Source organism: Castor canadensis, chromosome 3 (genome assembly GCF_047511655.1).
Source record: "Castor canadensis chromosome 3, mCasCan1.hap1v2, whole genome shotgun sequence".
NCBI classification, from domain to species: domain Eukaryota; kingdom Metazoa; phylum Chordata; class Mammalia; order Rodentia; family Castoridae; genus Castor; species Castor canadensis.
Window position 1 is genome coordinate 137,022,001 of NC_133388.1, and position 18,380 is coordinate 137,040,380.

Sequence of the window (18,380 nt, forward strand, 5' to 3'; positions counted from 1 at the left end):
GGGGGAATAACTCAGTGGTAGTTTGCCCACAGATATGTGGGTTCCCATCCTGAGCACTGGGGAAGGTGGAGTGTAGGGGAGTGGAGCAAACAGGATGGGGACCAGTTGAGACCACCAAGAACCAAGCTAGTTATGAAAGCCCAACTATAATACAGATAACCAAGGTTTCTCTCTAAGGACACTAAGTGGCAATGTTAGCCAGGCCAGCCAATGGCTCATGCCTGTAATCCTAGGTACTTGGAAGGCAGAGATTGGGAAGACCATGCTCAAGGTAAGACTGGACAAATAGTTTGTGAGACCTCCCCATCTCCAAAATAGCCAGAGCAAAACAGACTGAAAGTGTGACTCAAGTTATAGAGTGTCTGCTTTGCAAGTGCAAAGCCCCAATCTCACCAAAAAAAAAAAAAAGACAATGTGCCAAAATAATTTTTTGATAATAATTAGATTTGAAAAGCTTAAAAACAGTGCTTTCTTTGGCAGCAATATACTAAAACTGGAACGATACAGAAAAGATTAGTATGGCCAGTGTGTAAAGGATGAGACGCAAATTTGTGAAGCATTCCGTATTAAAAAAAAAAACCTTAAAAACAAGTGAGATATTTTCAAGGTTCTATACATGCTTTCAGATATGTTTCTTTCAAATACAATGTTTTGTCAGAGGAAAAGAGGACAAATGGTGGGTACTGGAAGGAAGGAGAGAGCTCCTAACATGAAAGAGAAAGTAGAAGGAAAAGCAGCAGAGTTAAGATACTAAGCTTTGAGGATTTTACCACAAATGCCTGAGATAAATATTCAGCTCCTGTGCACTGCATCTTTCATCAGCCCCAAAATACCCTTCTACTCCAATCTACAGTCCTGCATGTAACTATACAGAAAAGCACAAAAGCGTATGCTCACAAGTCTAAGAAGCAAATCTTTTCACGTCTTGGCCTATACTTCTCACGTAAACTCTTCACGTACTTGAATCCCAGTTTAACCAACTCAAATAGGTTTTCTTTGCCTTCTCATTCTATCCTAGGTAGATCACTGCTTTCCCTTTTGCTTCCAAAGTGATTTGTTGTCCCCTGTGGAGTATTCCCTTTCTCCTGTCTTCATACTCCCCTTCAACCCATCAGCAAACATTTGTTGATTCAACCTCTCAAATTGGCCCCAAGTATGTCCACCTTCCATAATCTCCCCTTGCCATTCTTCTGGTGCAAGTCATCACCCCTCTCACCTGGAGTGCTGTAATAGCCTATCTCCCTCTCCTGTGTCCTGGATGCCCTCAACTGCTAGGCAGGTGATCTACCAATTGAGTCACACCTCCCAGTCCCCCACCTTTTGTTTTCTGAATCGGGTCTGGAATTTTGCCCAGCTTATTTGTTGAGATGGAATCTCACTAACTTTTTGCCCAGGCTGGCTTCAAACTGCAATCCTCCTGATGTCTGTCTCTTGGGTGGCTGGGATTATAGATGTGAGCCACCATGCCCAGCCCTTTCATTTCTTTTAGAGAAAATGACCAAAACAAACACCCTACTTTACACAGAGAGCTTTTCACAATAAAGTGGAGTGCAATGTAAGAAATGAGCCATGGCGGAGGGCAACAGCATACTACAAAGGCCTTACAGACCTTGTTCAGAAGTACAAAAGTAGCAACGTCACAATTGAGATTGAGTGATTGTTTTATTCCAGAGAGACTTCCTGAATTCTACTGTTCTAAGTGTCATGCATTCAATACTGCCCAATCCATAGGAAAATGAACTACTAAATGATGTAGTGCCAGTGCTACAGGGCTTCATCAAAACCTTTGGTGAATGGAGAATTTTACCAAAAGAGTGTCTAAATGAGTGACCCCAACCACTTCCCCAGAGCATGGACAAACCTTGAAGTCTATATGTACATCAAACACTCACTGTTGGATCCACTATGCTTACTTTAAAACCAGATGATGATATGATTAATACATTTTTTTGGCAGTACTACAACTTGAACCACACCCCAACCCTAAAAAAATTTAAATAATTAAAAAATATTACTAGCCTCAGAATAGTTCTGTCATTTCTCAATTGAACGCAGTAGAATACATAACTTCTATGACATGAGGGACACAAAATGAACTGGTTTTAAAAAGTAAAGCGAGCAAGTGTGAGACCCTATGTGGCAAATAAGTAATGCGAAAAGGGCTAGGAATTAAGTTGTACAGTGTCTGCCTAGCAAGCACAAGACCCTGAGTTCAAACCCCAGTACTACTTAAAAAAAAAAAAAGGTAACAAAAAAAGCTAGGTGCTGGTGGCTCACACCTAAATTCCTAGCTACTTAGGAAGCTGAAATCAGGAGGATTGTGGCTCAAGGACAGCCCAGGCAAATAGTTCGGGAGACCCCATCTCAAAAATAACCAGAGCAAAATGGACTGGAGGTATGGCTCATGTGGCAGAGAGCCTGAGTTCAAATTCCAGTTCCTGGGACTCAGGAAGTCCAGAGTTCAAATCCCAGTTCCACCAAAAAAAGGTAGCATTCCAAAAGAATGGGAATGACTGCCCTGCAGCTTTTCACACTCCACATATAATCATTTCACACACATTTCACTTTCTGAGAGACAACTACTGTAAGGATAAATAGGCAGTTTTTCCATTATAAAACCTCTATTTAAGCAGCAGTATAACACAGGCAAGAAAAAAGACACGGATTTTGAGCTTTGACTATTCTACTAACTAGTTATCAAACCATAAATAAGCTTCAATTTCTTCACTTAAAAAATTAGACTGAATCCACCTCGCCTAGTCACTTCAATAAGAGCTATTAGAAGATAAAATCAGAATGAAGTTAAGGCAGAGTGACTCAAGCAGTAAGAGTGCCTGCCTACCAAGCATGAGGCCCTGAGTTCAAACCTCAGTGCCAAAAGCAAAAAATAAAGAAAGAATGAAGTTAAATTACGAAGTATGATACAAACATTACTCTATAGAATACTGAGAAGTAACGTGCACAGAAAGATTAAGTTATGACACATCCTGAAGATACTTGAATGCCAAGCTAAAGACTTGATCCCAGAGGAAATAAATAACCACTCAAAATTTTACTGTGTGTGTGGGGCATGTGAAGGAGACAGGGATAGGGACAGATGCAGGGTTGTGGCAGGGGTGATACACGTGTATATATGTAAAATCAACGAAGGTAAAGGATGTAGTTCACTGGTAGATGACTTGCCTAGCACGTGCAAGGCCCTGTGTTTGATCTCCAGCACTGTAAAAAAGAAAAAAAAAAATTTCACGAGATAATTATGCCATCATAGATATCTAATAGAGCTGTGAACAGATGTACAGTAAAAGAGCTAGAGGCTACTAGAACACTCCAACTGACTGATTTAAAAAACCCTTGGGTTATAACACTGATAGTAAGATAAATAAGGAATGGGCTGACGTAAAACATCTCAAAAGGATTTTTAAAAATCACACATGTGGGGGTGGGGGAACGACTCAAGTGGCAGCGGCACCTGACTGGCAAAAGCAAGGCCCCAAGTTCAAATGCCAGTAACACCAAATAAACAAACAAACAAACAAAAGACATTACACATATAGAAGAGTAAGGAAAAGGAAACAATTTAACACAAAGCAGAAGGTAAACAGTAACCGAGTTCAAGATTAGACATTTTCTTAGCTGGGCACTGGTGGCTCACACCTGTGACCCTAGCTACTTGGGAGGCTGAGACTCAGAGGACTGTGGCTAAAGGCCAGTCCAGGCAAATAGTTTTCAAGACCCGATCTCCAAAATAACCAGCGCAAAATGGACTGGAAGGGTTGCTCAAGTGAGCGCCTGCTTTTTGAGAACCTGCTTTCCAAACATGAAGCCCCTGAGTTCAAACCCCAAATCCCACCAAAATCAATCAATCATCTTCTTATTTAATTATTGAAAAGGGCTGAATTTAGGTAAGTTAAATTTGAAATGGCTGGAAATTCTAAAGTAGGTATGTCCAAAAATGGTTTAGAATTAAACCTTAGGTGTACTTACAGCAGGAGATCTGTGAGTTAGCTATTTAAGACCGTTGAAGATGGAAGAAAAGTAAGAATAAGGGAGTACTGAAAAAGGAACCTGGAGAATATCAAAATCCAAAGAGCAAGCACAAGTGAAATCCGAAAAGGAGAATAAGTGAAATTTGAAGTAGATGATAGAATTTATTGCAGATGAAACTGAAGCCAACATTTGATTCAGAATAAAAGACTAAGAGAGGGAGAGATAAGTGAACACTGTTTTGACTTGGTTTCAGATCTTCAGAAATATTGTTTTCCTTTGATAAAAGCTTGTGACTTCCAAAATAAGCCTTCTCCAGTATCTCCCTAGTTTAAAGCATCTGAGTTGTTGTGTAGTGTGCCAAAATGTTGTTGAAGGTAGAAAAGGTTGTAGGTAAGAAGGGGATGGATACCAGAAGTCAACAAGAGAAAGTAGAAGTAAGTTTTTTAAAATAAGGAAGACATTTACTTTTGATGTTAGTCTAAAGATGTTTATTATAGATGCCTTGTCATGATAGCATATATCCACTGACTTGCAATTTTTATGAAAATTGTAAAAATGAGACCAAAAAGTCTCACAGTTTTCTGTTCACAGGAAATCTTTAGAACTCAAGGAGTCAATATCCACTCAATCCTATGCTTAAAACAATTATCTTTATACCACAATAAGATAACTGACAGCCATCTATTTTCTCCTATGGCCAAGAAAACATTAAGCAATATTTGGAATATTCTGTTACAGGTGGCAAAGAAAAGACTTTCCTCAAAATAGTACATTTTAGCACCTGACAGGATGAATTTAAGGTATTTGATTCACTTTCCAAAATACGTAATTAGATAAGCAATACCAGAGAGGACTTATCTCATTATTTTAGGCAACAGATCTCCTAAACCTCAAAATTAAAAAATACTTTGTTATAATAATTCTCTGAAGAATAAGTAGTTCTAGTAATTCATTTATCCATCTTACCAAGCCAGGAAGCTGGAGGTCATGTCATCCTAGTGTCTCCCTTTCTCTAACCTCCAATTAATGGTTTACTAGAAATAAAATAGCTCTCAAAACTGTTCCTCTATCACCCTACCCTCATCTTTTGGTCTTACATATTAAGCCATTAACTAAACTAACTGTGCCTCAAATTATAACAATCAGATCTAGGGGTGATATCCAGGTATTTAAGGTCTCCTAACACACTCCGCCCTTGAAGTATTACAAGGCTGCAAAGACAGCATGTCAATGGAAAATCAAAGATGCACTTCTCCCAACAGGACCTTCGCCTTTTTACCAGGTCAATCACCTGATCTAGAAAAAAGTGCCTGCAATTATTAGAAAATGCTAACTTCTTCCACAACTCAGAAGCCTGGTTAGATTTCTGTCTCTTTTTCTGCTAAAACCCATGGATAACAATCCATCTTAAGTTCTTTGATGCGCAAAAGCAGCAAAGCCCTCGCCCAATAAAATAAAAAGTTCATAAGACTTAAATTAAAAACAAGACAGTAAGAGAACAAATTCATCCACATTTATAATGAGTTTCTTTTTTATGTTTTTACTTAACCAGGAATCATTAATTTAGCTGGAGGTGTGGCTCAGAGGTAGAGCACTTGCCTAGAATGCATGAAGATCTGGGTTGGATCCCCAGCACTGCACAAAACCAAACAGGACAAGAAAAATCACTAATTTAGTATTTTTGCTATAATCTAGAAACACAATAAAAAAATTAAAAGCAAGGTAAATTACCTGAGGAGAGTCAAAAGGGTATCGACTACTAAACTTAAACAGAAGCTGAAATTTTTCCCCTTCATATAAGGTACCTGGTGCACCTTCCATGTCTACAATCCACCTAGAATAGAAAAAAAAAATTAAAATTTAAGATAAAAAGGGACTGGGGTGAGAAGGAGAAAGGAAATACTGAGAAGCCAGGTACTGGGAATGGAGTTGTTTATTCTCCCAATAAGTCTTGAATGTGTTTTGTTTTGTTTTTGGCTGTACTGGAGTTTAAACTCAGGGCCTTGTGCTTGCTAGGCAGGCACTCTACCACTTGAGCCATTCCGCCAGCCCCCAGAGTGGGTTTTTAATAGCCCTTTCCTATTCCCTTCTGTGACAAACTGGGGTTAAACAACTAGGTCAAGGTCAGAAAACTAGCAAAGGATGTATCCCACATCTGAAATAACACCAAAGCCTATGCTGTGCTCATCCACATTTATGCTTACTTTTTTCAAGACTGTTTTTACAGTAATTGAAAAACTTTAGCGATAATAACAAACTGATCCATTGCCTTTCAGGTATCAATGTTAGCAGCAATGGGGAAGCAGCTATCAACAAAGAGTACACAAAAGATAGCTATCAGACCTATTTTCTTATCAGCATTTGAAAGTAGACTAGCAGGGGAAAAGGAAAGCTACCCTGACATTAGTGTGCTTATTCTGATGTCAAGGCTCTACTCTGCCTTTCCCGTACCTCTGTTTCTGTTTTTATGTATATTCTGTAACGACCTCTATTTATTTTCTTTAAAAGGAGGGGATAAAGAAAAAAGATCGTAAAGATAATAGGTTAACATTTAGAACAAAGGTGAACTGAAGTCATTCTTAATGACAGGGCCAGAAGGCAATGGCTCCCACCTGGAATCCCAGCTACTCCAGAGGCAGGGATCAGGAGGATGGCAGTTCAGGGCCACCCTGGGCAAAAAGTTAGTGAGACCTCCATCTCAAATAAGTCAGGCATGACAGGGCATACCTACAATACTAGCTACTCAGGAGGCATAGATACATAGGAGGATAGTGCTCCAAGGCTGGCCTAGAGAAAAAGCAAGAGACCCTATTTGAAATATAACTAAAAGCAGAAAAGGGCTGCGGGCATGGCTTAAGAGGTACAGAGCCTGCCTAGCAAGTACAAGACCCTGAATTCAAACCCCAGCAACACACACACACAGACACACACACAAACACAATGGGGATGTATCTCAATGGTAGAGCACTCGCCTAGCATGTGTGAGGACCTAGGTTCCTGAGTACTGTGAAAAAAAATAAAAATATATAAATAAATACAGGGAAACAAACAAAAGATAAAGACCGGAGTTTTAGGATTCTAGTCATCACCCCACATAGTATGGACTGAGGAGTATATAAAATAATAAATACACTTATCCTCTGAAAGAAACCATTTAAAGCATACAGACCCTTAAGAGTGGCTTTTCACATTCAGAAAGCATGGCAAGAACATCAGTTGTAAACCAGGGATATTCACCTTGGGACTGCTGGAAAGAGAAATGACACTACATACATAAAACACTGAGCAGACTCTTGACATCAGAGCCAGTACACAGTTCATACAATGCAACAGCAGTGCAGAAAACAAAAATGTGTGGGTTTGTAGCTCAGTGGAAGAGCCTTTGCCTAGCATTCTGAGCTCAGTCCCCAGCAACACATAACATATACACAAACTACCCAGAGTGATAATCCAAGGAAACATTACAAGACTTCTTGGTGCTCTTTCATTTTGTGTATATAAAATTTAGGACTCATTAACACATCATAAATTCACCTGTGACCTATACAAACACCTTTTTAAATAACAGCTAAACAAATACCTCGTTAATCATGTAATATCTGTATGAGGTAAGTCAAAGACATAATTTTCAACACTGTGCATAGTAAGTATTTTTTCACAGTACTGAGGCTTACACTTAGGACCTCATGCTTATAAGTAGGTGCTCTACTACTTGAGCCACACAATCAGACCTTTAATAATTTTTTGCTAGTTAAATTTAGAAAAATACAAAAAAAAAAAAAATGTCACCCAGACATAAGCACTGTTAAGTAAAAAACTTTTTTTGGGGGAGGATGGGGGGCAAATTTCATTCTAATTGTTTTGTAGTTTCCTACATCATTGATGCCTACAAGAATTGGAAATCCAGGTCAGGCACCAGTGGCTCACGCCTATAATCCTAGCTACTCAGGAGGCAGAGATCAGGAGGATTGTGGTTCGAAGCCAGCCAGGGAAATAGTTCCATGAGACCCTATATAGAAAAAACCCACCACAAAAAAGGGTTGGTGGAGTGGTTCTGCCCAGCAAGTGTGAGGCCTTGAGTTCAAATCCCAGTGCTGCAAAAAAAAAAAGGAAATCTAGTAGCTGCATTATGTGTACACTATATAAATTCGAATCATCAATGTTTATGGTTCTGATTATGAGCATACAACCCAGAGTAAGGATGTGATGGGAGAAGTGAATGGGCTGTTCTCTCAATTCTTAAATTCCTGTTAGTATTACTCTGTAATGCTAATGGTTTTTGATTTTTGGCAGTACTGGGATCTGAACTCAAGGCCTACCACTTGCTAGGCAGGGGTTCTACCACTTGAGACATGTCCCCAGTCCTTTTTTGCTTTAGTTATTTTTGGCTAGGTCTGGATGACAATCCTACCTATTCCTTCCATGTAGCTGGGACCATGGACATGCACAACCATGCCTAGCTTGTTTTGTTGAGATGGGGTCTCATCAAGATTTTGTCCAAGCTAGCCTCAAACTGTGTTCTGCCCCGATCCTCATCTCCTGAGTAACTGCTATTATAGGTATGCAACACCACATCTGGCTAATGTTTTAAATTTGGTATTTTTTTCCACACATTCTGTCTCTTAATCACAGAAACAGCTATTCCACTCTGGAAGAAAAACTGGCTTTGTAGATTAAGACATGACACATGTCATCCTACCCGCCCCCCACACACAGAAAGATGTCTTCAGCTCCTGGCCTGATCGTCTCACTTCAACCTCCAGAGTAGTTAGGACACAGTATATCTGCTGCACCCAGCTAGGAAGACCTTTATAAAGGATTTCTAAAGGCAATTATGACTACACAACAATTTTTGCCTTACATGCTAACTACAGACTTTAACTCTAGCAATGCTGTTTTACTACAGTACCTTTACAAACCTCTTCTGTATTATTAACATTTGCATTGCTTCCAAATTATCCCTATATGAATATAATTAATTCTAAGTCAACCTTAGAATTTTTATCTTTGTTCCTTCTTTAGGGTAGCATAGGGATGATTTTTTACTAGGTTGGAGGCAATGGTATTCACTTTTTTTTTTTAAATTTTGGTGGGACTGGGGTTTGAACTCTAGGCTTTGCACTTTACAGAGCAGGTGCTCTCCACTTGAGCCACATCTCCAGTCCATTTTGCTGTGGTTATTTTGGAGATCAGATCTTCAGAACTATTTGCCCTGGTCTCAAACCTTGATCCTCTTCATCTCAGCCTCCCAAGTACCTAGGATTACAGGTATGAGTCACTGGTGCCTGGTGGTATTCACATTTCTTAAAGGTCTTTTGTTGTTGTTTTTAGCTGCTGAGATTGAACATGGCTTCACACATGCTAACTAGACATACACAGTCTACCAGCTATACTCCCAGCTCAGACAAAGCTTTTAAATGTGGTCTTGCTAAAAAGAAACTTAAAAGAAACCTTACTTTCTGAAGATCTGTTTTCTTAAAACAAAACAAAAAACAACAGCAAAAACAAAACAAAACAAAACAAAACTTACAGCTCTTCCTGTAAGCAGCCTGAGGTGACCTTTGGAAATTCACTACTCTACTGACCCAGAAACTCCCACAAAAATCATGCAAATCGAGAGGTTCCTTTTTGTTTTTTTCCAGTACTGGAGTTTGAACTCAGGGCCTGGAACTTGGCAGGTAGCCGCTCTAGCACCTGAGCCACACCCTCAGTCCTTTTTGCTTTGATTATTTTTTAAACAGAGTTATCATTCTTTATGCCTGGGTCAGCCTAGACTGTGATCTTCCTAGTTATGCTTCTGAAGAAGATGGGATGACAGGCATTGAGCCACCACATCCAGCTTTTATTGGTTTAGATGTAGTCTCAAGAACTTCTTGCCCAGGCTGGCCTCGAACTGCTATCATCCCAATCTCAGCCACCCAAGTAACTAGTATTACAGTCGTGAGCCACCATGCCCAGCAAGAGGTTCAAATCTTCATGTTCACTTTAAGAACACCTGGAAACATGTCCAGACCATCAAGGGTATGCTTATCTGAAGGACACCAAGAATCTGAAAGATGTCACTCTAAAGAAGCACTGTGTGTCATTCCAGCATTATAACAGTGGTTGGAAGGTATGCCCAGGCCAAACAGTGGCACTGAACAATGTGTCAGTAGCCTAAAAAGAATGCTAAATTTTTGCTGCACATACTTAAAAATGCAGAAAGTAATACTGAACTTACAGGTTTAGATGCAGATTCTTTGAACACTAGAGGTGAACAAAGCACCCAAAATACATCACTGCACTTACAGAGCTCATGGTTGGATTCACCCATCCATTAGCTCCCCCCGCCACACTGAGATGATCCTTACTGAAAAGGAGCCAACTATCTCTAAACCAGATATCCTCAAAGAAACAAAAACTTATGGCACAAGATTAAATTCAGCATGAAAATGCAAACAGAAGTAAAAAATAAAAGCTTTACAGATTAGGTAACAATGTACATAACATGACATAGTGATGTAAGACAAAACTGACTGTAGATATAAATGTACAAAACAAGATCTTTTTTCTTACTCGGGTAAGTGTGACAAAATATGAAGATAACTCAGTATTTTTAAAAAGTATATATTCATACATTATATCAACAATAAAAGCAAGAGACACTTAAAAATTAAATACTTACTGTGTGATTGAATTTTGAACACTCTTTTCATTTAAAGTCATCCCAGGAGGTGGGTCATTTTGCAAAGCCAACAGTTCTTTCTGTAGTCGTTTCTAGAAAACATGGACAGTAATTTGTACTTACTTTTTTTTTTTTTGTGGTACTGGGGTTTGAACTCAGGGCCTACACCTTGAACCACTCCACCAGCCCATTTTTGTGATGGGTTTTTTTGAGATAGGGTATCACAAACTATTTGCCTGGGCTGGCTTCAAATCGCAATCCTTCTTATCTATGTCCTGAGTAGCTAGGATTACAGGCATGAGCCTCTAGTGCCCAGTTCTCCCATCATTCTTTTCTGAAAGTCAATTTACCATCTCATCTAATATCCTGTTCTTGTAATAATAAATTTCATTTCTTACAGCTTTACTCTTTCCCATCCATAACCCCTGCCCCCTGATCTCTGCCTCTAAGTAAGGATTATAGGTGTGAGTCACCAGTGCTTGGCCAATTTGTACTTTTTAACAATATAATGTCTTTCTAGTTATACAGTCTGAAATCACCCAAATTTCCCACAAATACTCATACCTTTTCCTTTAAAAGCCCCTTGTATCTTTTATGTATCTTAATGCCTAATTCCCAAATGGCATATAACATGGTTTTAAACAGTCTGTCTACAATTCACAATCTAATGTCAGAATGTTCCAATTTCAACACTGATGCTATAGTTTGTAAGGTAGTCAATGACCTACAAAACATCAACTTTAAGACTTTATTTCCACTTTATTGAGGTTATAAAGTCTAGGTCAAAAGTGCTTCCAGTCTTCCCAGTGCTCCATTGCTGCTTTCCAAGTATAAAAACCACTGTTCTCCATAATCATTAAAGAACCTGTGAGTCATTTCAGATAAGCAAGCTTTGCAGAGAACATATATACAAGTAATGCCTTTATGCAGAAAGCCTTTTGAAAGAATTTTAAATGTAATTTACAATCTAATGGTCATTCTTACTTTATTAAAATAGGACCATTTGCATGTGATTTAACCTTTCAAGATTATAGTTATGAATACCATCTATTATATATCAGAATACAACCTGAGATATGTAAGGTTATTTTCCCACATACTAGTTCTAAACGGCTTTTTATTTTGCATTCTTTTTGTATGGCCTTTTTTTTTTTGTGGTAGTGTGATTTGAATTCAGGGCCTCACACTTGCTAGGCAGATGCTCTACCACTTGAGCCACTCCACCAGCTATTTTTTTGTGTTGGGTATTTTTGAGATAGGGTCCCTTGAACTATTTACCTGGGGCCAGCTTCAAACCATAATCCTCCCGAGTACCTAGGATTACAGGCATGAGTCCAGCTTCTATAGCTTTTGTTGTTTACCTTATCCCTTGTTATCGTTTAATGGGGATTCTTTTTTAGTATACAACAAAGCAAAACAACAACAAAAAAACACAGCAGGACAGAGGATGTAGCTCACTGGTAGATTGCTTGCCTAACATGTGCAAGACTCTAGGTTCAATCCCTAGCACCACAATAAATTAAATAACTAATATTATTACAATAGCATGCAAGATTATAAAGATTCTTAATTCCTAATTTTTGGAATAAAGAGAACAAACATTAATGCATCTTCATATCTTAAGAGTTCTGAAAAAAAAAAGGTTTCTGCTTTCTTTTTGCACACTGAAACGTTACTATCAATATAGCAATGTTTGTAGGTTTTTTCAATTTTTGGTGCCTTTAAATAAGCTTCTAGCCATTCTAATACCACTGCAGGTAAGAAAACTCCTCCCTTTGTTTCAAGTCATTGGAACGGACTTTAAGTTGCCATGAATGAAAACTTCTCCTCAGAACTTCAACATTACCTGCAACTTCTGACCTCAGCTGCCCTCCAAAATGCAAATAATTACAAACTCAAAACTAGCTGAGAAGTTTTAATTGTGTTATATATACAACTGTACTTAAATGGTTCTTTAATAAAATTTCTACATTACAACAGAATTTTTAACCTATTGCACTCATGCTAACAAATACTGGTTCTATGATCAAGCAAACATTTTCTGCACTAGGGTTTGCACTCGGGCCTCCTGTTTGCTAGGCAGGTACTCTACCACTTGAGACACTCTGCCAGACCATGCAAATTTTTTAAAACAATGAAAATGTTTTAAAAAATGGTTTCTTCAATCTAAGATTTCCCACAGGCTTCTGATGTACTAACTTGGACAGTGATTCTCCACAAGAAGGATGATGACTTAAAAGATTTCCAAGGTCAGGTACAGTGGTACATTTCTGTAATCCCACCACTCAGGAGGATGAGGCAGGATCACAAGTTCAAGGCCAGCCTAGGTTGCACAGTAAGGTCCGGTTTCAAAAGAAAAAAAACAAAAAACGAGATTTCCAAAACTAATGGAACTCTCTCATTATGTATAGCACCTCAGAGAATCCTTGCTTCAATGACCATATTTTGGGGGACACCACTGTGGATATCTTCCCGATCTAGAGGACTTTACTAAAACAGAACACTAGGCAGCACCAGTGGCTCACGCCTGTAATCCTAGCTAATCAGGAGACAGAGATCAGGAGGATTGTGGCTTGGAGCCAGCCCCAGACAAATAGTTCAGGAGACCCTATCTTGAAAATACTCATCACAAAGAAAAGTGCTGGTGGAGTGGCCCAAGTAGTAAGAGCATCTGTCTAGCAGGTGTGAGGCCCTGAGTTCAAACTCCAGTGCTGCCAAAAAAAAAAATTTATATATGTGTGTGTGTGTGTATGTATGTTCATTCTACCACTGAGCTACACCCCCAGCTCTAGCTCGTGGCCACTCACTAAGGTGCACAAACAGTTGGTACGTGATAATGCAGATCTTAGCTGTGAACTTCCTAAATTAGAGAAGCGACTTAGAGCAACAGCAGAGAGAGTGAAAGCTTTGGAGTCAGCACTAAAAGAAGCCAAAGAAAATGCATCTCGTGATCGCAAACGCTATCAGCAAGAAGTTGATCGTATAAAGGAAGCAGTCAGGTCAAAGAATATGGCCAGAAGAGGGCATTCTGCACAGATTGCTAAACCTATACGTCCTGGACAACATCCAGCAGCTTCTCCAACTCATCCAAGTGCAATTCGTGGAGGAGGCAAACAGGTGTAAGCACGCAAGAAGCCCACAGGCAACAAGCCTACAGATGTTGAAAAATAATTCAAGTATGAAGAAGACATAGTATCAAATAGTCATTCAGTGACTATAACCTCTGCGCTCTTGAAATTGTAGAATTACAACTTTTTTAAAAACAAAAACTGAATAAATTACGTCTGGCCTGTACAGCTATTCCTACTCAATCTTGTAAACTCTGCTGCTTCCCAACACAACTAGAGTGCAATTTTGGCGTCTTAGGAGGAAAAAAACGACACTTTACAGCTGTGGCCCTATTTATTACACAGTTTGTCTTTCATGTCTTAAATTTAGTCTTCACTGTGCCAAGCTAACTGTTCTTATAGGGCTGTGCTTTTTGTTATTTGCTTTTTTTGTGTGTATGTTTATTTTTAAATCTCAATTTAAATTCCCTAGTTGTTATTGCTTGTTTTTCTTTTCCTATTAAAATGGCTTTTCCTTTTTTAGGGAAAATGGAACATTTAGGTTAAACGTCTTAAATTTTACCACTCAGAACAACACTACATGCCCCACAAAATATGTCATGTCAGTACTGTATCTTTAAAATTCCTTGATGTGAAATCAGGGTTAAAATTACTTGCATCGACTCTGAAGCTTATTTGTAAAACTGTTTGAGCACTGAAATCTAAAAACTGACTAACTGGGCAGTGAGGAATGAGCAAAGCCACTTGATTGTTGTCTCATGAGATTATGAGATGCTCGTTGTGGAGTTATTTTGAATGGAAACATTTTCTATATTGAAAGTAAATCTCAGTTTTAGAGAGTTTGGTAAAGGAATTATATCACTTCTTCTGTACTTCACATAGCTTCATGGAATGAAAATACCATGTTTCATTCTGGTGAGCCTGCTAGCTGATAAGAAAAATTGGGCAGATACTAATTTGTCATCTTTAATACAGTGAATGAATTAAGATATTATAGAATTAGATGTTATTTTATATTATTAGATCATTGCATTGACTGATCTAAATTTAAAGCCTATGAAAATTGAGAAAAAATGCAAAGCAACAGATCAGACACAACATAAAGGTCAAAATACGCAGGTAAATTTTGGTCTGAAATCTCTGAGGTGTTTTTAACCTGCTACAATGTCAATCATACATTAAATTTATTTCTTGTTTAGTCTAGAATATTATATTGTTGGCTGTAGTCCATAATTCTGTAATTAGTACTGTGTACCAATTTTTGCCACATCTTCAGATGATTAAACTATGTTAACAGTTTCTTTTAGGGAACTATAAAAGTAGTAGGGAAAGAAATTTCAATATTTCTTCATCGGGGTGGGGTGACTGCAACTAGGTTAGCAGAAGTTCACAGAAAATGGGTATTTAAGGTTACTCAGTAAAGAAACTTGGAAAGTTCTGTGTTAGGATCTGGCTGGCAGAATTAAGCCTTTTGAAAAAGTTTTATATACAGATATTTGTATTAAATTTGGAGCCATAGTCAGAAGACTCAGATTATAATTGGCTTATTTTTCTATTTCCTTAACTGTAATTTCCACTTTTGTAATAATTTTGATTTGAAAGATGAATTTACTTATTTATTTTTTTAACAGTCAAAGATTGTTGCTGTTGTAGCCTGCAGTCTTTAAAATGATTGTGTTGCTTTTAGGATTGATCAAAACAAACACTCCAAAAGCTGAGGTGAATTCTTGATTGACAGCAAGATATAAGCAGTACGGTTAACAAAGTGCTATGTCCTCTTTATGATGATAGTTTTCTAAATGAGGAGATATTTGGCTGCATTCTTATAGACATTTATATTTTATTTTCACATGAAAACTTCTTTTCAATATTGATTAAGGAAACATTTTTTTTTCCTCTTGTCTGAATATGGTAGTTTCATTCTAAGATGTATCATGGGTATTGGTGCTGTGTAACAGACAATGAATTGTAACTAGCATATGGTTCAGAATACACAATGTTAGGTTTTCAAAATATGTTAATGGTTCTTTTCTATTTATAATTTCAAACTTTCATAAAGTATGTCAGAAATTTCATAAATTTGTTTTCAGTGAACTCTGCTATGATAAGTCATTAAAGACAACATTTAGTCTTATAAATGGAACTTTCTGATCATCTAGAATATTGACACTTTCAGTTTACAATGTCTCTTTTTTTCTTTGGACTGTATATATATATATATAGATAGATAGATAGATAGATAGATAATAGATAAATGTTCCTCTGAATGGTATTGGTAAATGGTTCAGAAGAGAAACTCATTGAAATAAAAGTAATATTTATTCATGATGATCAATTAAATTATTTGCATAATCTAAGAAAACTAACTACTGTGCATAACTCTCAATTTGTGTGTAACTCAATTTGACATGATGTGACAGAAGAGAGTCTGAGTCTACTGTGTGGAATATGTTGGTTTACTTTCAGTGCTTGAAGATACATTAAAAGGTAATTGGTTCAGGAAGACGCCATATAATTTTAAGTTAGCCTGCATGCTGTAAATGTGTTTTGTGTTTAAATAAAGAGGAAAATTTTTTGAAATGTTAAAAAAAAAAAATTAGTTTGTATTAATTATACAAAGGGGTTTCATTGTGATATTTCCATGCACAAACATACAATACTTTAAAAAAAAATTCACCCCTCAATTACTTTCTCATTCTTTAAAAAAAATTTTAACGGGTTTCATTATTCTATTTCATACATGCATATAAAGTACCTTGGTCCGTGTTATTTTGATTGGTATTTCCTTCATGACTAAGGATATTGAACATTTCTTCATATATTTATTACCCTTTTGTACTTGATCTTTTGAAAACTCTTCATTTGCCCATTTATTAGTTGCTTATTCGTTCTTTTGATGTTCAATTTTTTGAGCTCTTTATATATTCTAGATATTAATCATTTGTCCAAACGAATAACTAGCAAAGATTTTTTCCCATTCTGTAGGTTGTCTCTTCACTCTGGTAATTGGTTCCTTTGATGCACAAGTTTTTTAATTTGATACAATCTCATTTGTTAATTCTAGCACTTATTTCTTGGGCAATTGCTGTACTAACAGAAAGTTGTTGCCTATATCTTCTAATGTTTTTCCTATGGTTTCATAGTACTTTCAAAGTTTTGGACCTTTCATTGAGATCTTTGATATATTTTGAACTGACTTTTATACAGTGAGAGAGATAGGGATCTAGTTTCAGTCTTACATGTGGATATCCAGTTTCCCCAACACCATTTGTTGAAGAGGCTCCATTGTGTTTTTGGCACCTTTGTCAAAGATCAGATGGCGCTATCTATGTGAGTTTATCTCTGATTCTTCTATTCCATTTCTGCATGTCTGTTTTTGTGCCAATACCAAGCTGTTTTTGTTATGATAGCTCTATAACACAGTTTGAAGTCAGATATTGTGTTAACTCCAGCACTGCTCTTTATGCTCAGAATTGCTTTGACTATTCACAGTCTTACATTCTGTATGTTTTTTAGGATTGATTTTTCTATTTCTATGAAGAATGACACTGGAAATTTGATTGAGATTACAATGAGCCTATAGACTGCTTTCAGTACTATAGTTCTTTTCATATTAATTCTGCTGATCTAAGAATATGGGAGTCTTTCCATCTTCTAGGATTTCTTCAATGTTTTAAGAGTTTTCATTGTAGAAGTCACCTCCTTAGTTAAATTTATTCCTAGTATTTTTAAGGCTATTGTGAAATAATTATTTTCTTTCTCAGCTATATATTACTGATGTATAAAAAAGGTTATTGACTTTTGATTTTTATATTCTGCTACTTTGTCAAAAGTGTATCAGATCTAAGAGGTTTTTGTAGAGTCTTTAGGTCTTGTAAGTATAGGATCAGATCATCTCCAAATAGAGATAATTTGACTTCTTCCTTTCTTATTTGTATCCATTCTGTTCCCTTCTCTTGGGAGTCTTTCCATCTTCTAGGGATGAATGATAATGGTTGCTAATGCAACTGTATATATAAAATGACGACATGTGGCTCAGTGATAAAAGCGCTTGCCTACCATTCTTAAAGGCCCTGAGTTCAATTTCCAGTAAGAACAAAACATTAAAAAATAAATAAGATAACAATGATTTCTCTAATTTCACCTAATAACTGGCTAAAGTGGAAGGTTAACAATAGGTGAACATGATGTAAAAAAGCAAAAAAGAGTATTTGTAATTACACTAACAATCTTTATTTTCTCCTCCCATTATGAGACAATTTTAACAATGGCCATTTCTTTGTTGAGGGTGATTTGTAAGATGATTAAATAATTTTACTTTTCTTTAAAATAAAGCACAATTCAACTAATACAAATTAAGGAAACATCTTTCCTCCTACTGAATTCCAAATACACTTCTGCAGACCTTAATTTCTAACAGGTACTTACTGATGTTTTTCCTCCCCTTTTAGGAAAAGGAAAACCCTTCAACATATGCAGGTTTTCATTCTTATTTTAAACTAACACTTTCAATAATGTAACAGGGATACGAAAACTGAGGAGACTAATTTCTGCTCTTAAAGAATCTTAAGACTAGTAAAGCATTGTGGCACACAATGGAGGATTGCACATTTGAGGCTGGCCTGGGCTACACAGCAAGACACTGTTTAAAAAAAAAAAAA

At 37.2% G+C, this 18,380-nt stretch overlaps 1 protein-coding gene and 1 non-coding gene across 6 annotated transcripts in view; one reads left to right on the top strand and one right to left on the bottom strand.

The window, feature by feature from the left end:
* The window catches only part of Ube2w (ubiquitin conjugating enzyme E2 W), an 87,745-nt gene that overhangs the window by 54,637 nt on the left and 14,728 nt on the right, over positions 1-18,380 (bottom strand). For all 5 annotated transcript variants that reach the window (XM_074068732.1, XM_074068730.1, XM_074068731.1 and 2 more), the window contains 2 exons: positions 10,652-10,743; positions 5,719-5,821 (listed from right to left, as the gene is read on the bottom strand). In XM_074068732.1, the coding sequence (XP_073924833.1) occupies positions 5,719-5,821; positions 10,652-10,743 (195 nt within the window). The remainder of the gene's footprint in view (positions 1-5,718; positions 5,822-10,651; positions 10,744-18,380) is intronic.
* Positions 466-571, top strand: LOC141422045 (U6 spliceosomal RNA). Its single transcript, XR_012446710.1, has one exon. It is a non-coding gene; the product is annotated as a U6 spliceosomal RNA (small nuclear RNA).